This window comes from Dermochelys coriacea, chromosome 8 (genome assembly GCF_009764565.3).
Source record: "Dermochelys coriacea isolate rDerCor1 chromosome 8, rDerCor1.pri.v4, whole genome shotgun sequence".
Lineage (NCBI taxonomy): Eukaryota > Metazoa > Chordata > Testudines > Dermochelyidae > Dermochelys > Dermochelys coriacea.
In genome coordinates this window covers 15,685,177-15,706,602 of record NC_050075.1, presented here as the reverse complement: position 1 = coordinate 15,706,602, position 21,426 = coordinate 15,685,177, and the positions used below count along the sequence as shown (strand labels likewise).

The window sequence follows — 21,426 nt, the reverse complement described above, 5'->3', positions numbered from 1 at the left end:
TGTCCTTAAAAGAACAGCAAGTATGTCTAAGCGGTATACCATGGAGTTTTATAAGTTCTAATGGATGATCTTTATGTAGATAACATAGCCATGGCTAGCTGACAAGTGACATTTTGTTTGTCTGTTGAGGCAGTGCAGAAGTCTAACAAGTACATTTATGATACAGCTGTAATGTTAGAATACGTGTCTGGGAGGTGATACATGCTCCCAAAGGTACAGAGCTGCCAGAATACCTTTGTTGCAATGGGCACTCTGTAGATTTTGCTGTTCACTTTTAGTTTCAAGTCGTGTTCCTAATTTGGGAAATGGTGACATCTCTGAATAGGCTTTTCAGTGTGAGTTTGCCTTTTAGAATGAAGAAACCGTATACAAAGTGGGATAAGTGCCGTGGACCAGAATACAGAAAGGTTAAAATTTGGCTTTGTTAAATAGTGTTGGATGAATTGTCCAGCTGAGGGGCAGGAAACTACCCACAAGCTCAAAGCTAGACAGGAAGGAAGATGTGCAATGTGTCTGAGTGCGTTAGGTCAGTTACAGCTATGCTACTGCTACTGAGGATGCATAAGAAACAGCATACAAAATGAAATGGCCCTGGGACCAAATTGTCCCTTGACAAACACCCCCACAACCCTGTTGCCTTCAAGGGATTGCATGGAGTGGCATCAGATTCTGGCCCTATTCCAATTTTATTACATTCTTAACCTTAAGAAACACACTCAGAAAGCCAGAATTCAGATTACAGTTTATTTAATGAAAACTACAAAAGATAACTTGCCTCTTTAAAAGTCAGGCAGTCAAGTCACAGTTTGTGATAGAAAAGGAAGGCGCTGCTTTTTTTTTTCTTCTTGGCTTTTTTTGGGGGGGTCCTACCACAAAATGAAAACCTTCCTTATGCGACATAGGCAGGATTAATAAATAACTTTCCAAGTCTCTCCATAAACTAGCCTTCGAGATTTTCTCTTCTGGTACAGTGCATCCTTTTTTAATTCCAATTTCAAAACTTATTTACTACATTCTTGCAAAGAGACAGACTGGCAAACCACCTGTTCAATCTGTAAGGAGAGCTGTGGTTTAAACTAGTATAAAGTGCAGCATTCACAGTTTATGGTAGCCCTTGCCTTGCTGTACAACTCCATCATGTGTTCCAGTAGTTGTCCAAATGCACTCATACTCACATCTCTCACTTGCATTCATTCATCACCCTGCGATAACAATTTTTTGGTACGTTTAGCACATATTTTTGCAGTTTAAAAGAAATTTGGCTTAAACACCTGCACATGCGCATGTGCACACACACACAAAGCTGACCGTACCAGGGTGCTTAGACTGTCAACATTTTAACAGAACATTTCTAAAACTAAATCTGTTAATTCAGCCACTAACAGCTTTGAGCCTGCACAGCGTAGCTGCGGGAGATGCTTCACATAAGCACAAGGTAAAAAGAGATGAGCAGGACAAGAATTGCCAGGAAACCTCATCCTTCATTAAGGAGAATGCTGCTGCATAGCTAGAGTGAGGCTTGGGTAAACCCTCTAGTAGTACGAGGATGACACTTACACCCAGGTCTCTGCTTAGCCCCACCCCATGTTAACCATCGCACAAATGAGAGTGAATGGGCCAGGGCCCTCACTCTGATGAGTTATGCCTGATGCCCCTTACCTGCACGCATACAAAGGCATGCAACTAGCTTTCATACTGGGCCACAACTTGCAGGATCAAGGCCTAATCTGTTTTCCCTACAGTATTGTTCTGATTACACTTTCAAATTAGTATACAAACAAAAAATTAACTTAAATGGCCCCCATTTTAAATAAAAAAGTAACAATCACTCTTTCAGGACTCATCCTTTAAAACATTTGCCAGGCTGCTTTAAAACTGTTACAAACTACAGAAGTCAGTTTAACTGCCTCACTGTGGAAATTAGTAGTTAAGGCAAAGAACCAAATATTTTAAAAAATATACAAATGTAAAAGAAAAGGTGTTAAAAAAAAAAGACAGTTTGCATGCTACAATATGAACAAAATTCAATTGCACCACAAAATCTGTGAAGGTCTGATGCAAAGCCCACTGGAGTCTTTTCACTGGTTGCAATGGATCAGTCTCTAAAAGCTTGATTCTGAAAGGTGCCAGAACACTCAGAGCATCTTTTGAGTTCAAGATCAGCCCTTAAGTAAAACTGGAATTTCCTACACTGAGGCTTAGGCTGGTCTCATGACACATTTTTGTTCACTGTTAAATCAGAAGTTTGGTCCCACCTAGGAATATTTCAATAGACCTAATGGTCCATGCAATGGGAGCTCCCTTTCCCACAAGGCAACTCACCTACAACTGTTCATATTATGGAAACACCTTGTAGAAGAGAACACTGTTATAGTCTGGAAGGGCTGAAGTCACAATGCATGCTGGGAGAGAGACTAAATAATAGCTGCCCAAGGAATGTAGTTCCATCAGTTCCTCCAAGTGCAGTGTGAAGCCCCATCTGCTGAATTTAGATCCCTGAGTTGTATGACTTCAGCTGTCCATAGGTGTTGAGGTTTTTACCCAGCTTTATGCTCAGATCATACAAAAATGGTGGGGAAGTAGCAAACATTGTTTTAGGACACACTTAAAGGCGGCAAGTTAATGTTTTTGACATTGCTCTATCCAAAACAAGGAATGCTTTCATCTGACAGCATCTAGCATTCCATTTATCTGACCTATTGGCAACCGCATTTGCTAGTTCCTACACAATTATGGCCTCCCCTAGTTAATTGCAGGTGGCTGTAATGGAGGACAAGGGGAACTACTTTCTCCTTGCCTCAGATTATTGCATGAGCCAGCAATGCTGACCCTTCCACCTTCTGGGACACCATCCTCGTTATATAGGTGCCTAAATCCATCATAGAACTCATCTGTCTCCATGCTGTCTTCATGAATTTTGACAGAAGTAGGTGTGAAAGTTCCTGGAACTGGCTGACTCACAATGACCCTTGAACTAATTTGACTTGAATTCTTCCATTCAGAATAACAGTAGGGTAACTTTTCCTCTGGATGGACTTGGATGGCTTGCTTGGCAGGATTAAAGATATAAACAGCATTGGATGGTTGTAAATGCATTAGCTGCTGATCCACAAGCTCTTTACAATGGATGAATTTGATGCTACTAACCTGCAATGAAAGATACAGAACCATTTTTCTCCAGTTTGTTAAATTATTCTGTCCCCTGGTGAAAGCTTTAATTGATGTGCAATTCTAAGTAAGCTCAGTGAAAGGAAAAAACCAATATCAAATTTTCCAGTATTCAAGGCTTATAATAATAGCTTAGCATTTATAGAGCTTCTCATCAGTAGATCTCAAAGAATTTTACAAAAGGTGGGTGAAAATTATTATCCCAATGTTACTGACGAGGACACTAGGAAGTAGGGGGTTCAGTCACTGACGAGCCCAAGGTCACATGATGAGCAAATGGCAAAGTTAAGAACAGATTCTAGGTTTTTTTGAATCCCAGACTACCTCCATACTCACTGCATATGTTCTTAATGAGCACATGTGTGTTCTGTAAATAAGAGAAAATGTCTCCAAGACAAACAGAAATGCCCAGGAGGTAGGGTGTGGCCTTCATCTATCCATATCTTCAAAAGACCGTTTTTAGCTGAAGTAAATGCACTGAAAAATCCTGGCATTCCTAAATCATATAAATGAGCAGATTTTCAATCCTGCTCAGCACCCAGCAGTTCCCATTGAGAACAATGGAGAACCTCCTCTTCTTTGAGAGCAAATGAGCACTGAGATGTCTCGAAAATTGGGTCTAATGTGATTGACCCACCTTTCACAATAAAAGACCCCCATAATGAAATGCAGTGCACTCTCTCCTCCAGGAGTACCTAACTCCTATTAACACTAAGGGGGTTGGTGTCAAAGGGAGAACAGACCCTGATATATACATGCACTCCTGAGAAGTATATTAAAAACGTGCAATGTTGGTTGTAAATACGCCGCAAGTTTTATTCATTTATCTGTGCGCTGGCCTCAAATTTGTGGTTTGAGGCCATTTTGACTCCTACCTGTGCTTTTTTTAGCAGATCAGTAATAACAGGAAACCAATCAGGAGTCAGCCTCTCCAACTCTAAGGTGATGATCACCAAAGCCAATGTGGAGCCCTTAAACTGCAATAGTTGGTGGCATGCCATACAGTGCTGTAGCTGTTTGGTCAAGAATGCAACATGGCGGGAAGGATTCATCTGAGGCAGCCCATTTAGTAGATGGGGCCAGTTGGACATCACCATGGCATGGAACTGGAGAGAAGATAAATATATACATACATATATATTAAAAAAAAGCAGAGGTCAACAGTGAACTTTGTACGTTTCATATGTTATTGACCAGAAGTGCAAACTAATTTCAATCCACATCAGGAAGTATAGAAATATTTTCCGTTACCATGTGTTTCTTGGTTTGTGTTGTACTTGCCAACCATCAAACTGTTTTAAAGCTTATAATGAATGTAAAAGGACTGTGTTTTCTAAAAAATTCTGAAGTCACTGCATTATCCTGATTGCCAACAAAAGACAAGTGGTATTCAGGCCAGCAGATAGGAATAAATTCAGTTGTAATGCTTCTGTTTCCTCAGTAAATTCATAGTCCAAGCACCTGGCTATGATAGGTGGTTTTCAAACAATCAGCAGCTTAATATGGTTTAAATATCCATCCATTACCATAAAAAGAGAGCCCAGGGTATGTTCATAACATGTGATTTTTGCCTTATAAACACATGATCATTTATTTAAGAAAAGTATAATTGTTTCTATGAAGTGTTTAACAAATAATGTGACTAAGTGCCAGATCAGTATGGTCTAATTGCCCAAAACTGCGGTTAAGTTTCAGTGGGGGCAAGAGATGGTTTGAGAGGACCTGTGTGTGAAATGTAGCAAAAATTCTGACAGCTTTCTATATACAGTATTAATAGAATGGAAATAGTTAGAAATATTTTTGCAGTGTGTATTTAAAAAAATAGAAATAAAAATGGAGTATAGTTGTGCAGTACAGGAATCTTTTTAAAGTCCATTTTAGTTGTCCTTTAAAAATGGGGTCTGGTTGAATAATTTTTAAACAAAAATTAAAGGTTTTGAATAGCAGTATGTTTAAAAGAAATCGACATTTTGCACTGTAACATTCTTCAAAAGACTTGCAGATAGCTAAGAATGTGTGGCTTAAAAGTCACTGTGGAGGGGGGTGGTGAGCGCACGTTCATCTATGTTTTCTAGTCTTATTTGGTAAAAGAGCTGTTTCCTTAAATGAGAAACAAAACTAGTTTAGACTTTTGCAAAATTCTTAGTGCTTACAATGTTTAAGAAATCCATAGGTGTCGCTGTGTAGAGATCCCAGTGAAGCTTATCTAGTATAATTCTTTCCATTCTCAAAATCTCAGCTGGAGAGCATTTACAACCACTCTGCACTGCAAGCTTCTTCACTGATGGTATTACCTGTGAAAATTGAAAAGAATAATAATAATAATAATAATAAAGAAGCCACCTTACTACACAATGTTGTGTGCGACCTTTTGTTGTCTCTGCGTGCAAAGGGATCTGATTAACACACGGGTGCCTTGAGGAGCCAAGAATTGTTTAAATTCAGGTTACCCGATTTCTAAATACCTCCTGACAACATCAAGAGAGAATGTGATCCCGTTTAATATAAAATTTGAGATTCAAGAGCACTGCTTCCCCAGCCTTATTATTTTGCTGTTATGACGGTCTCTCTGAAGCCTCCTGCTAGCCTGTTTCTCGGTGCTTTTTCTTTATTTGTGGTTCTCTTATTTCCTGTGGCCAATGACTCAACTTCTCCTGTACTCTGGGAAAATACTGCAAAGCACAACCTTACGGTATGTATTGTGTGAAGGCTTATGAGCATGTCTGCAGAGCATTTCAAGGATGTTGACATGTTCAAGGAGAAACACACTTCTGACTCCAGCATTTACAATACTGAGTTCTTCTATTTCATGACCTTTAGAAAGGCCTTGAGCCCAGAGCTCTTCTCCTTTCATTACACTTTGAAAAAGAAAAGCTCTGGCCACATTTAGATAATGAAGAGGAGAGGATGCAGTCTATGTTCTTCAAAGGCATTTTTAGCTATTATTACAAGCTTTTGATTTTTTTAACTCCAAATTTGAAATGGAACTAGTCCAAAATGGTTTACATGATTTTTGAGGTGTGCTTTCAAAATGCTGCAAGAGGTTTTAGCCACATGATTATAACGGTAATTATCTCACAGAGATTATCTCATATCAGGTAAACAGTTGCTGATTTAAGTGTTTAATGAATGGACTGGGAACCAACCCATGTTTGAGTTGTCTGCTCCAAACTTAACTGGATATCAAGCCACATCTTCTACCCTCAGGAAAATACATACCTTACAACCTTCCTTTGAAGAACTATTACCCTGTCTTGGCTTCTTTAATCTCCCAATTTCCAATCACAGCACCACAGGTGAAGGACACAGCTTTAATAATATACATCTTTCATTCAAGGGACTCATGACACTTTCCAAATGATGGTTAAGCAATATCAAGACAAGACAAGTGTTATTGTTCCCACTTTACAGGTTAGCTAACCAAAGGACAAAGAGGATAAATTGGTAAAAGCCTGGAAACATGAATGACTTCCAAGAATGACCAGAAGTTGATTTACTGTATTTAAATAAAACATACAGACCTCATCTTCTTCATTGGTTTTTGCTGCAAGGACGAGGCAGGTAACTGCTATGCACCGAAGGTATTTTACTTGTGCCTGAAGGGGAAAGAGAAAAACACTGAGCATAGAAGACAACGTTCTAGATGAAAATAAACAATGGTCATTCAGACAGAGAGGCCCAAATCTTCACCTTTAGTTTGCATTAAAACTACTTTGACCTAAATTGAAGTTCCTATTAGTAAAGGATAATTTGATGCGCAAACAAAGCAAAGACATGAAAAATTACAATGGAAGGAATCCCCTCCTGAGTGCAGGTATCACGGCATTCTGTACTTAGATCATGCAATACAGTCAGTCCTAACCTGCAGTGCTACCAGTCAGAATGTGATGATTCCATTTATTTATTGTAAATTGGTGGGTACTGTATACTAGACTTGAACCTTTGCCTGATGCCGATTATGACTCTGAGTAATCATACATAAGATAGGGTCCTGTCCTGTTGACACCGAAGCCAATGGGAAATTTTGCCACTGATTTCAAGGGCAGAGCGATCAGGCCCGTAGTTTGTGTAAAATAGTGGTGAAAAGTAGTTGCACGAACACTAAGGCTTCATGTTTATAACTACATTTGAACTATAATTCAGGGGAAATCCCTATTTAGGACAGCACTCAAGTAGGTACTTAAAGTAAGCTCCTACTTATGTCCTACTGATTTAAAGTTTAGCATGTGCCAGGGCCTTGATTGCTATCTGAGCTCTGTGCTTTCTAGAGGTTCGCTATCGGAGTGATTCTGAAATACCTACAGTCCAGCTAGATCTGTATACAACTGAATCCTAATTAAATATTCGCGGCAGCCCTGGTTAATAATAAAATCATAAAAGAAAGCTTCCAAAGAGAATCTCTACCTTTACTGATGCCAATAACCGGTTAAGAATGTTGATAGCCAAGGCAAACGTTTCAGAGTAAAATTGGAACTGGGAGCTCAATTCTGCAATCCAGAGAACTGATTTCTCATAATGTGATGGACAGAGATCTGTGCCCTGAGATGGAGGAAGAAAGTTAAAACACAATTGGTAGTTTGTTAAACAACACACTTACTTTGGAGGAATTGAATTTAAAAACCCATCTGTTTAAATGCTCTAATCAACAGCTCAGTTATACTCTTAGTCCAACAGTAGAGATCATCTTGAGGGCTTGAGCTGATTTGTACATCTACAGGTTCTTTGTGCAGCTCCTTGTCTCTCAAATTTGCTCCATCCCTGGACTGGATAGAAGCCAAGTCTGCTACCATAGAGGACATGCTGCAGAACCTATCTACCTACAGAGGCTTTTCTTGTGAGGACGTATTCTGAGGAGAGGACAGACTAAAATAAGTCTTATTGACATGGTATTATTGTAAGTCATTTTGATATGCATTTAAATGTTAATGTAAAAGCAACCAGATCTGTGTGATAGGCACAAAGTATAAATTAGGGGATGATTCAGATAATAATGTTCACCATTAACTTGTATTATATTGATCTCAAATTACCCATTCAGACAATAGTACCCAGTTCATTAATAAAATAAATACTAATACCTTGCACTTATCTAGCACTTCCATTAGATTGTGAAGAGAAGGGACATAGCCTGAAATGCTTTTCAAGGGCAATTTTGCACTTTGATCTCAAAGCACTTTACAAATGTGGTAAGCATTATTATCCCCATATGACAGACAGAAAAACTGAGCAAAGTTAAGTGGCTTCCCTAGGTAACAGAGTGAGCCAATGGCAGAGCCAGGAACAGAATTTAGTTTCCTGACTCCTATTCATTAGATCGCAGAGCATCCTCTCTTACTCTCATCTCAATGAAATTGGAGGGTGGGGAATAAAAAGTGACCAAGCACTCTAGATTTTAGGATTACTTATGTATAATAAGTATAAGGTATAGGACCTATTTAACACCAAATAAACACACTCCCCTGTCATCTTATTGCCATTCCCAGGTTCTCATTTATGCAAGAATATTCTCTGGATTTGATTTTGGATCAACTGTGTTTTAGATATTGTGCATCTTGTTATACTAAATTGAAATCTGGACAGACACAGATCCCAATCCTGGTATCTAGTCCATATGTGATGTGGACATGTGGATCGCATAGCAGAATTGGGGCTGTATTTTGCAGAAAACCTTCTGGAATCCTAATGCATTTCCAAAGAGAAGAGAAAAAAATACCTTCAGTGTGAAATTCCAAAAAACTGGCACCTTCCAATTCCTGGCCTCTCTTGTTAGGGCATTCTCTAGTAGGAAGGGAAGTCTCTGACACTCAGAAGATCCAGTACACTTCATGGCAACAAGTGGATGGGCCAGTTTCCCAGGCAGGCACAGCTATCTAAACCAAGGAAAACTGAAGCATTATAAAACATTATCACAACTCCTTAAAACTATATGAGGATTTTTTTCATAGTGGCTTCTTCAACTTTAAAATGTTGAGAACTAGCTAAAGAATGTCCCTGCTACTTGTCTATTGGCCAAAGATGTTAAGAGGTAAGGTTAAGACCCAGTCTTGCTTTCATGCCAGTTCATGACAATTTTGCCATTAACTTCCATGGAAGCAGAAGCAGATCCATGATGAAAGAATCTCAGACAACTGAACAACTATGCAGCCAAGAGCTTTTCTTCACAGACTTCATAAATGCTTGCCGTAGCCTTCCAATGGAAGACTACCTACTACTGAGCTCACGCACTCTATAAATAAAATGAAGTTCCCAACTAGCTTTAAAAAAAAAAATCTATTAACTACTACATCAAAGGTTTTGGAAAACAGAGGCCTAAAGTTTTAGTTTAAGGTAAACAGGTTTAACATCCTTTTTTGCTTTGTTTTCACACAAAACCTAAGAAGAACAAAATTGTTTTCAATGGGGTTTTATACTTCCAGGGGAAAGAGTTTTGCTTAAAAAAGATAAAACTTTGATTGCTGTGTTTGGAATCTAAACTTTACAGTCTAGTGCTAGTGACTGAGAACCTGAAATGAAACTGGTGAGTCTTTTTCCATTAATCAAGCAGAAAGCAATGCAAAGATGCTAAATGAAAGCTAATGAAAAATAAACTAGATTTTAAAAATTCTGTTTGTTGTTTTAATCTTGGCTGTTACTGGTAACACAGGTAAGGCAATTTGATTTTTAAAAATAAAATTTTAAACTAACAGCATTGCTTTAGAAAAATCACCACCTCTAACCAGTCAAAACAGTTACACTTGGGTATCAAGAAATGTGAACTTCATTGTTAAGCTGAAATTAAAGACTTTAATGCTTACATTTCAGTGCCACTTGAGTAGCTGAAAGGAAAAAGCATGAGCACTGGACATAGTGTTTCACCTGTGAAACAGGACCCAAGGTTGATTTTTATAATTTTAAGTTCTCGGCTTCTTTTCTTTATTAAGACCAGTGGACCCTGGCTTCCTCATCTTTGCTTCCCAGAAGCTCTTATCACTATTTTCAGCAGCTCCGTTAAGTATTCAAAGCCTCCATGAATCTTCTGGAAACTACATTTCCAAAGCTGAAACTCCATGAAATGTTTTCCCCCTCCCCTGCTAAAGGCAAAAATAATGCATGTGACTTTGGCTTTAATTGGCACTGGGTGTAAAAGAGCATCAGAACTGAAAGCCGTAACATTTAACCAAAGGGAGAGTTTGAAACAAGAAATGAAGCCAATTTAACCAAAAGGAGAGTTTGAAACAAGAACTGTCAGGACACTTTCTGATACATGCTGACATATCCCTGTTCCTGGTTTAAAAAAAAAATTAAAAACAATTAAATAGAAGCAATTCTTAATACAGAAAAATGAATATTTGGCAATATAAGTAACTATACTTCCCAAAATACTGTATGTGCAAACTTGGCACTCCAAGTGATTAACAGAAAGGATCTCTCACATTTTAAATTTACAAATGATTCTTATCGAAATCCATTTGCAATCTTCTGCCTTTCCTGAAGCGCCACATTCTTTAAAATCACACGTTACAGAGTAATCCTGCCACAGCAGGGGAATGGATCAAATGATTCAACAGTTCATTTCCTTCTCTTGTCTCTGCCTCCTTTGTTCCCACAAAGAGGTGCAGCTGGCAACATTTACCCAAATGGCGCATGAGAATAAGGGACCTACATTTCAGACACACCATCCTCTGCACAGGGCTCACAGCAGGATGATGAGGATGGGCCAGGGTAGGCCATATAGGTCAGGAATCCCTGGCCATAACTCTGGATCCCCAGTCACACTGATGAGGCAGAGGCAATCACAGGGACATGCTGTCGCACAGGGTACCCCATTCCCTGAATGGGCTAAACCTTGGATCTGGAAGCAGCAGCAATAAAGTAAGCTCAACTATATTTTTTTTTAAAACAGAAAGAAGATGGAAGCAGTGGGAGATTGCCATGGTAGGGGGAAAGGTGGGTGAGAGGGGTGAGGATTGAAGAAATTAGCACCCATAGGAAATTCTCACCTCTCTAAACACTTGTGAGCCTAGCCAGGGTATGGAGAGAGATACCTCCATAATCCTATCAGTCTCCAGCTGTGGGCCTCCCGTTGTGTTGCCATGGCTAGCAGCCACTGCCTGTACTGTGCCACCCCCTCCGTCCGAAAACACTCAGAGCAGGGATAGCTTTAGAGCAGCATTAACAACCCCCCACCCCATTTTAATTTGGATATCAGGCCGTGGAAAGGGTAGGAGTACACACCACAAAGCGTATCTGTTCGCTCGTTTTCCCCCTTCGTCACGTATTGGCCCAAAGCCCCCTTTATATGACAACCCACTCAGGGGGGCTGGTTGTCACAGGGTGTTAAGATGTAGGGTGGAGGGGGGTCTCCTTGTAACTGGGCAAAACCCGTGGACTGTCCATGATTTTGACCTGGTGCCAGGGATGCCCTTAGGCCCCTTCCTCACTTGACTTCTCATTGTGCTCTGTTTCAGAGTAGCAGCCGTGTTAGTCTGTATGCCCAAAAAGAAAAGGAGGACTTGTGGCACCTTAGAGACTAACAAATTTATTAGAGCATAAGCTTTCGTGAGCTACAGCACACTTCATCGGATGCATCGGATGTGCTCTATCTCCCTTGTAGAGCTGATGGGGGCAAAAAATCCTGGCTCCCTGGAGTTGTCTGTTTCTCTCTCGCTCTAGTTTTTTTTAAAAGGCACCAGAAGGAAGGGGAGGGGAGTGGAATTTGACTGTTGGATCCCAGTGTGAACACATCTGGGCCAGGGTTTCCTCTCCCGCTCTGTACCCAGGCCCTTATGTTGGGAGAACAATCTGAGCCCTGCGCTGGGTAACTTCTGTCTGGACGCTGCACTCAGCACCCACAAAATAACCAGGCTGAGGGGCAGAGGGCAGCAGCAAGGCAGGCAGCGACTCCCCCATCCCTCTTTCGTTTTCATTTCGGAAACAAAAGGGAGGGCGATCATGTGATGGGCTGGCAACTAACTACACAAGTAACCACATCACCGGCCCTGGGAGCCGGGCAGCGGCTGCCCCAAGTCGGGGAACGAGGTGGGGGCTGGGATCAGAGTCAGGGTACCAGTACTGGGTACCGGGAGGGGGGGGGCAGTCCCGCCGAGAGCGACACCCGTGCCCGTCCCTTCCCGGGTCTCACCTCCCTGGATCGGCCGCTGCGGGTCTCCCGGGTGGCGCGGGCAGGGCATTGGGGAGCCGCCTGCACGGTGGGGTTCAGCCCTTCACTCCGCCGCGTCCCCTCCCATTGTGTCCAGCCCCAGCTCCGGCTGCGGCAGCCTCAGCTCCAGGAAATGGCTCCGCCTGTGCAGGCAGAGGGGGTCTCCCCGGATCATGCTAGAAGGGGGCTGCGGACCCCCGCCCAGCCAGCGGGGAAGACAGCCCTGCCCTGCCCCAGAGGACGAGCCGCTGGCAGGGATGCCTAGAGGGGAGAATCGCTCTGTTGACAGGCTCCGGAGTCTGCGCAGCGCCCGGGCCAGTCCCTTAGGGGCTGGCCCTGATCGCGCCAGGCTCCGCCTCTCCCCTGCCGGGAGCTGGGCTTGCACAGCTCGCCCTCCCCCGCCGGGTCCCGGGGGGGGGCCCAGCCCCGCAGCAGGAGGACAGCTCCCCCTCCCGGGGCTACGTGAGCCTGAGCATGCAGCAGGCAGCTCCCCGCCCGCACACGCGCAGCCCCTCCTGCTCCGCAGCCCTGAGAAGAAGCCCGCCCGGCTGGAGGCGGGATCCGGTGTCAGCCTGGCAGCCGCCTCTGCTTCTCGGGCTGCCGCAGCCTCCCTGGGTACCCTGGGGGCTTTCAGCACCCGCTGTATCCAGGCCAGCGTGTCGGCCTGCCTCTCCCCGGCCTTTGTTGGGCTCTCGAGAGTTGCCGTGGCCAGGATTCCCCTGCTGAAGCCCGGGTACCCATTTCCGAAAACATAGCGGGCAAGACTAGCAAAAAGTAAACGCGTTTGCAGGAACAAATGCGCAGTCTGGAGAGTGATCCGAGTTCTGCCACTGATACTCAGGGTAATAAAAACGAAGCACGTGTGGAAGTGCTTGCCGGATTGGGGACCTGAGTGTCTATATTTAATGTTATGTGTTACATGTTTAATAACTGTTAGTCTGTAACTGACCATATCTTCTGTTATATTAAACTGGGAACACGTTTTGTTCTCACTGTTTATGGTCTTCGTGTTTTGTGTTTTACTCAGTATGGAAAATAAAAACAGACTCCTCAATTCCACTTTTGTAAATAGTTTCTGGGTCTCAATTTCATTCACTAGCATAATGACAGGTTTCAGAGTAGCAGCCGTGTTAGTCTGTATTCGCAAAAAGAAAAGGAGTACTTGTGGCACCTTAGAGACTAACAAATTTATTAGAGCATAAGCTTTCGTGAGCTACAACTCACTTCATCGGATGCATTTGGTGGAAAAAACAGAGGAGAGATTTATATACACACACACAGAGAACATGAAACAATGGGTTTATCATACACACTGTAAGGAGAGTGAAAAAAGAAAAGGAGTACTTGTGGCACCTTAGAGACTAACAAATTTATTAGAGCATAAGCTTTCGTGAGCTACAGCTCAATCCGATGAAGTGAGCTGTAGCTCACGAAAGCTTATGCTCTAATAAATTTGTTAGTCTCTAAGGTGCCACAAGTACTCCTTTTCTTTTTGCGAATACAGACTAACACGGCTGCTACTCTGAAACCTGTAAGGAGAGTGATCACTTAAGATAAGTCATCACCAACAGCAGTGGGGGGAAGGAGGAAAACCTTTCATGGTGACAAGCAGGTAGGCTAATTCCAGCAGTTAACAAGAATATCAGAGGAACAGTGGAGGGTGGGGTGGGAGGGAGAAATACCATGGGGAAATAGTTTTACTTTGTGTAATAATCAAAAAGGCTGACAAAGGAGGTGCTGTCGTCATCATGAATAGGTCGGAGTATGAACAAGAGGCTACTAGGCAGCTCTCCAACACCACTTTGTACAAGCCATTACCCTCTGATCCCACTGAGAGTTACCAAAAGAAACTACAGCATTTGCTCAAGAAACTCCCTGAAAAAGCACAAGAACAAATCCGCACAGACACACACCTGGAGCCCCGACCTGGGGTATTCTATCTGCTACCCAAGATCCATAAACCTGGAAATCCTGGACGCCCCATCATCTCAGGCATTGGCACCCTGACAGCAGGATTGTCTGGCTATGTAGACTCCCTCCTCAGGCCCTTCGTTACCAGCACTCCCAGCTATCTTCGAGACACCACCGATTTCCTGAGGAAACTACAGTCCATTGGTGATCTTCCTAAAAACACCATCCTAGCCACTATGGATGTAGAAGCCCTCTACACCAACATTCCACACAAAGATGGACTACAAGCCGTCAGGAACAGTATCCCCGATACTGTCACGGCTAACCTGGTGGCTGAACTTTGTGACTTTGTCCTGACCCATAACTATTTCACATTTGGTGACAATGTATACCTTCAAATCAGCGGCACTGCGATGGGTACCCGCATGGCCCCACAGTATGCCAACATTTTTATGGCTGACTTAGAACAACGCTTCCTCAGCTCTCGTCCCCTAATGCCCCTACTCTACTTGCGCTACATTGATGACATCTTCATCATCTGGACCCATGGAAAAGAAGCTCTTGAGGAATTCCACCATGATTTCAACAATTTCCATCCCACCATCAACCTCAGCCTGGACCAGTCCACACAAGAGATCCACTTCCTGGACACTACAGTGCTAATAAGCGATGGTCACATAAACACCACCCTATATCGGAAACCTACTGACCGCTATTCCTACCTACATGCCTCTAGCTTTCATCCAGATCATACCACTCGATCCATTGTCTACAGCCAAGCGCTACGATATAACCGCATTTGCTCCAACCCCTCAGACAGAGACAAACACCTACAAGATCTCTATCATGCATTCCTACAACTACAATACCCACCTGCTGAAGTGAAGAAACAGATTGACAGAGCCAGAAGAGTACCCAGAAGTCACCTACTACAGGACAGGCCCAACAAAGAAAACAACAGAACGCCACTAGCCATCACCTTCAGCCCCCAACTAAAACCTCTCCAACGCATCATCAAGGATCTACAACCTATCCTGAAGGACGAGCCATCGCTCTCTCAGATCTTGGGAGACAGACCAGTCCTTGCTTACAGACAGCCCCCCAATCTGAAGCAAATACTCACCAGCAACCACACACCACACAACAGAACCACTAACCCAGGAACCTATCCTTGCAACAAAGCCCGTTGCAAACTGTGTCCACATATCTATTCAGGGGGCACCATCATAGGGCCTAATCACATCAGCCACACTATCAGAGGCTCGTTCACCTGCGCATCTACCAATGTGATATATGCCATCATGGGCCAGCAATGCCCCTCTGCCATGTACATTGGCCAAACTGGACAGTCTCTACGTAAAAGAATGAATGGACACAAATCAGACGTCAAGAATTATAACATTCAAAAACCAGTTGGAGAACACTTCAATCTCTCTGGTCACTCGATCACAGACCTAAGAGTGGCTATCCTTCAACAAAAAAGCTTCAAAAACAGACTCCAACGAAAGACTGCTGAATTGGAATTAATTTGCAAACTGGATACAATTAACTTAGGCTTGAATAGAGACTGGGAATGGATGAGTCATTACACAAAGTAAAACTATTTCCCCATGGTATTTCTCCCTCCCACCCCACCCCCCACTGTTCCTCTGATATTCTTGTTAACTGCTGGAATTAGCCTACCTGCTTGTCACCATGAAAGGTTTTCCTCCTTCCCCCCACTGCTGTTGGTGATGACTTATCTTAAGTGATCACTCTCCTTACAGTGTGTATGATAAACCCATTGTTTCATGTTCTCTGTGTGTGTGTATATAAATCTCTCCTCTGTTTTTTCCACCAAATGCATCCGATGAAGTGAGCTGTAGCTCACGAAAGCTTATGCTCTAATAAATTTGTTAGTCTCTAAGGTGCCACAAGTACTCCTTTTCTATTCACTAGCATAGCAGCTCTAGCCTCTATCTGCATCTCAGAACTGTATTCAGGTGCAGATGTCTTTCTTGACAAATAAGAGTTATATGCTGGTAGGTCTTTTGTTTTAAACCTGGTGGATATTTAGGGTACGTAATTCCTTAACTTTGTCATACCATATATATCCACAGACGAAGACAAAACCATGTTGTAGCTGTTCACAACTTGAGTTACCCAGTGTAGCAGCCAGGATCCTGCTCCAATCACTAGGACAATCCACTTCAATATATAGCCACCAAAAGAGCTGAGTAAAGGTTGTGATATGAACTGTATTATCTAGGGCAGCTTGACAGATGGAGCATGAGAACTCTGCCTCTGTTGGTTCACTACCACTCATCTGTATAAAGAAAAGGAGTACTTGTGGCACCTTAGAGACTAACAAATTTGTATTTCTTTCTGCCTCCTTCTACCTGTTTCAAATTGTCATTGTTTTTCCTAGGGCAGCCACCAGATTGTGATCACAGCTGATCAGGGAGTCACATGACACTTTAAAGAGCTTACAGGGAAGAGGAGCCTACACAGAGGCTTGATCCAATTCCCCCTGAAGTCAAAGGCCTTGTCTACACTTGTGGCAGTGTGTAGGGTACACACAGCATCTACACTCATTGTGGTGTGTAGCTACACGCTGCAGGGAAAGGCTCTGGTAGAGAAGAAGCAGCCGGGAAAGACTCTGGCAGTGGGGAGCTGCCAGAGCCTTTCCCTGGTGTCTTCCTCCTGCAAGAACCTTTCTCTGCTGTCAGAGTCTTTCATTGCATCGAGGAAAGGCTCTGGCGGTGGAGGGACAGCGGGATACTACACTGCTAAAAGTAGCAGTGTAGATGGGTGATGCACTGGCTGGGCATTTAGAGAGCCGTGTAGGGTACATTGTACCCAGGGGTTCTGGCGCATGTCTACTCATCTAAGGACTGCCTCACTGTCGACACTGCTATTTATACCCATGCTAGCTGGACATGCAAAGTCCATACTCTACAACTGCCGCGAGTGTAGACTGACCCAAAGGGAAGCTTTCTTTTGACTTCAGTGGGCTTTGGATCAGGCCCCATAAAGAGTGTCAGGCACTTGTAGAATATCACAGCTCAAGTATCACTGTCCTGCAACACCTTCAAAATTGGAACACTTCTTTGATACAATCATAATCATAGACACCTGGCCTGGAACATTTGGCCTCAGCCACTGCCTTGAGATCGATTCTCAAACACACACAGAATTAACAAAATCAGAGCCAAAACCTGCTTCCCTTGAAGCCAATGGAAGTCTTGATATTAACTTCAAAAGGCTAGGATTTGACTGGTTGGGCCAAACACCTCATGGATTTAATAGGAATTGGGCAAAAATTGGCCCACACTAAGTTCACCTGAGCTGTTGTATAAAGAACTTCATTAAGCAATTTGTCAATGACATTTTACTATGAAAATACAACAGTATCAATTTAAATACCCTTCTGAATGCACTGCAAGCTGCCTGTTTTCCCAGGCTTTTAAGAAGGGGGAGGAATTATGGGGGTGCAGATTGGTTCAAGGGATGTGAAGAGCTAGCTATTGTTTTTTTGTTAGATTTGAAATTAGGCGAATGTTTCTAACCAACAGCCTTCCAAGGGGAGCAGTGGGGGCAAAAAATCTAACTTGCTTCCAAGTCTGAGCTTGATAAGTTTATGGAGGGGATGGTATCATGGAACTGCTGACAGTGTCATGTAACTCATTGGCGACTGCCAGTAGCAAAAATCTCCAAGAGCTGGAGATGGAACATTAGATGGGGAAGGCTCTGAGTTATTACAGAGCATTCTTTCCCAGCTATCTCTGCCTGGAGGATTTTGCCCACATGCTCAGCGTCTAACAGATAGCCATATTTGGGGTGAGGAAGAAATTTTCCCCCAGGTCAGATTGGCAAAAGCTATGTGTTTTCTTTTCCTTCTTCTACAGCATGGGACACAGGTCATTTGCAGGTTTAAACTAGTGTAAGTGGTGAATTCCTTATAACTTTTCTTTAAACCATGATTTGAAGACTTCAGTAACTCAGCCAGAGGTTGGGGTCTATTTCAGGAGTGGGTGGGTGAAGTTCTGTGGCCTGCAATGTGCAGGAGGTCAATCTAGATGATCATGATGGTCCCTTTTGACCTTAAAGTCTATGAGTCATTCTCAATGTACATGCAGCCCAAGCCTTGGATGGCCATATATTAAAAATCGCACCCAAAACAAATTCCAGTAAACTCACAGTGTAGACCAATGGTTTTCAACCTTTTTTCATTTGCGGATCCCTAAACATTCTCTGATGGAGGTGCGGACCCTTTTGGAAATCTTAGTCTGCAGATCCACAGTGGTCCATGGACCACAAGTTGAACATCACTATTCTGTGGTAATGACAACCTTTCACATACCCTTTAGACACAGTCTTAAAACCCCCATGGGCCCGTGATTGAAAACTACTGTGGTAGTGACTAAAATGTTGGGTTATACTATAAAATGAAAATATGTTCAGCGAAAAAGAAAGAAAAGCTAAGATCTATATCATAATAAATATTTTAAATTAATTCCCACACATTCAGGGCCAAATTGTGTCACTTTTATTTGAATTGGGTAGTACCTCATTCCACAAGTAGGCCAGCTGATTTCAAAGTTCCACTCAGTATGAGTAAGGGTGGCTGAATCTGTCCATTAGCTACCATAGGGCCAAATCTTGCTTTCACTGTAGTCAGTTGAAGTTTTGGCAGAGGAAAAAATACAACACTGGGCTACAATTCCTACCTTTTCTTCCTTTAGAGTATCTCCAGAATCTGTCCCTTCCTCTTTCCTTTCCTTGCATTGACTACTGCCTTGACCACAACAACTTCCTTCAGAGTCTCTGGTGTACCCCTGTGCAATTTCTTCTGTAGCTCCAGCCAAAATGCGGTTGCTTGGAGCAGTTTCCCTACCTGCTATTCAAGGATTATAGGAATTGGATCTTTGCCCTGGCTTCTCATAAGACAATCCAAGTGTCTCTTCTTCACTCTCGTAGCTCTATATAACTGCTATTGCCTTTCTCTCCTCCCTCTGGCTCCTTTTGTTCCACCCAAGCTTCTCCCCTGACTGTTTCCCTTGTCTTTTTCCTCCATGCCTAATTTTGGATTCTTTTATGCAGCACTTTCATATGGAGTAGACCCCCAACTAATATATGCCATGCCCTTTGAAAGCTCCAGCTGCTCTCTGGAGACATCCACACACCATTCTGTCTGTTTACTGTATTTGAATCTCTTCTTGCTTTTAAGTTATAAACTCTTGGAGGGCTAAATGTCTCCATTCGGATTCTTTACACACTGTCAAGTGCTATATACCATTGTGGCACTATGTACATAATGAAAAATAGCTGTGAAGAGATTATGTTTTACTTACTTGTTTTCACCTTTTTGACTCACTTTTGACACCACCTATAGGTCTGAGGAAATGGTATACACTCCTGTAATTATGTGCAAGTTCCCATGCATATGCCACAGGATAATTGCTAGTTGTATAATACTATATTAGGTGTCTAACCCATCCTCTTATAAAAACTGAATCTTGACCCCTGCCGTATTTCCACTTTCTCATATAACCTGAGGGCAAATGTGCACAGTTGCTAAATGTTAAAGACCTCACCTTTCTTCTGATATTGATGTTTTTTGTAGATGTATAAAATCAGAGACTGAGTTGCCCCATCTATACTTCTTCCCCTCTCCGTGGCTGCCCATTGTAACTGTAAATGGTGGTCCCTCTAGTTATACCTGTGCAGCTACTCTGCAGATGGTACAGGACTCCAAGACAGTACACAAGAGATTTGCTTTGCAGGCAATGTGGGGGAAAACTCCTTATGGATTTTGGGGGAAGGATGGGAAGAGACTGGAGAAGAATCAGATCCATTTCTTTATGTGAAATTAGGATCTGTGGGGTAAAACCACAGCAGGGTTTTGCTGTTTTACAGTTACTATGCAGCCTATGAGGGAATTGTTTCTTCCCAGCCCCCAGTACTCAGGATGTATGCTAAAACCAGGATTTGGTCCTCAATATAAAAATACTGTGTTCTCATTTTTCACAATGGCTCCCTTAAGAGAAAATTGGTCTCAGTGTTTGCTCACCTTACTCATGTGAGTAAGCCCCACTAAAGTCAATGAGAGTATTTCTGTGAGAAAGGAGACCAGGCTTAATTTTGTGCTGAGCAAACATGAAAGCACTCAATACCTTGCAGGACCAGACCCTTTCACTGTGTTGTGTAATAACTGCTTCTCATCTGTACATGTCATAGTGTAGCCATAATTACAACAGAACCTTCTACCAAATAAACTAATAGCCCGACTATGGTGAACACTAACATCTACAGTCACTAGGCCAGGTTTTTTGCTGTAGTAGAGATCAGCTTTTTTTCACCAAATGCATCCGATGAAGTGAGCTGTAGCTCACAAAAGCTTATGCTCTAATAAATTTGTTAGTCTCTAAGGTGCCACAAGTACTGCTTTTCTTTTTGCAGCCGAGAGGAGGCCATCAGAGAATTGGTTATTATAGCTCCCTGATTCTGTGCCCCTCATGCTCTGCCACCACTGCCCTGGTTACAGCAACTTGGGAACTTGCTCTGACCTTGGCTAGCTGGTAAAAGTCCCACAAAGAGGCCATCTGTCAGGTCAAAATAGCCAGAATCTAGCAGTGCTCCAACCAGGCCTGTCTCTGGGTCAGGAGGCGGAGATAGAAGCTAGCTATATAGACCAGCGAATCCTGGCCAGACAATGCCAGATTCCGGCCCCTTTGCTGGAGTCTGTGTGGGTGTATGGCGTACACAGAGCAGATCAGACTGCAGGATCAGCTCCTGACCTGGGCAGAGCATGCTGAGCTCTCTGGATGAGAAACCCTAGATCAGTACTAATGAATGATGAGCTAATTAGCATTAATTATTATGAATGACGCAATATGGCGACGACAGTTGCTGCTCCAGGAAGCTGCTTTTGGATCCAGCTTCCACTCTGGGCCGCGCGTGGCCCCGCCAGCCCGCGCCCGGCCCAGCCCAGCCCAGCCCAGCCCCGCCGGCCCCGCAACCTCAACGGAGCCAAACCCCCCAAAGCATCGGGCGCGGCTGCTGCAGTGAGGACGCTTCGCCCCGCTCCTGCCTCTCCCCTCATTGGCTGGAACCCTGCACCAATGGCCGCGCGGGGGGTAGAGCCGCCCCACCCCCATCCCCAAGCCCATTGGTTGAGCGTCCTCCGCGTGGCGCAGGGGTTAGCTGAGCGCCCAGTCACTCGCGCG

At 43.3% G+C, this 21,426-nt stretch overlaps 1 protein-coding gene across 2 annotated transcripts; it reads right to left on the bottom strand.

Moving 5' to 3' along the window:
- Positions 1-733: 733 nt before the first annotated feature.
- Positions 734-12,593, bottom strand: CCNI2 (cyclin I family member 2). 2 transcript variants are annotated; one of them, XM_043520190.1, is made up of 8 exons: positions 12,290-12,593; positions 9,963-10,023; positions 8,882-9,038; positions 7,573-7,707; positions 6,690-6,764; positions 5,322-5,462; positions 4,044-4,274; positions 734-3,147 (listed from the first exon to the last, which is right to left on the bottom strand). In XM_043520190.1, exons 3-8 carry the CDS (start codon positions 8,993-8,995, stop codon positions 2,743-2,745), a joined length of 1,101 nt encoding a protein of 366 aa, XP_043376125.1. In that variant the 5' UTR covers positions 8,996-9,038; positions 9,963-10,023; positions 12,290-12,593; the 3' UTR covers positions 734-2,742. The 2 variants fall into 2 exon arrangements, with proteins under 2 accessions (XP_043376125.1, XP_038268256.1); XM_038412328.2 differs by lacking the exon at positions 9,963-10,023 and having other exon boundaries at positions 12,290-12,544.
- Positions 12,594-21,426: the final 8,833 nt, after the last annotated feature.

Coding starts and splice junctions, on each gene's coding strand:
- CCNI2 (XM_043520190.1), bottom strand. CDS start 8,995: ATGAAGTGTACTGGATCTTCTGAGTGTCAGAGACTTCCCTTCCTACTA. Junction 7,708..8,881: donor TTTGGAATTTCACACTGAAG/GTATTTTTTTCT, acceptor CCTCCATCTCAG/GGCACAGATCTCTGTCCATC. Junction 3,148..4,043: donor ATCTGCTAAAAAAAGCACAG/GTAGGAGTCAAA, acceptor CTTTCATTGCAG/GTTAGTAGCATCAAATTCAT.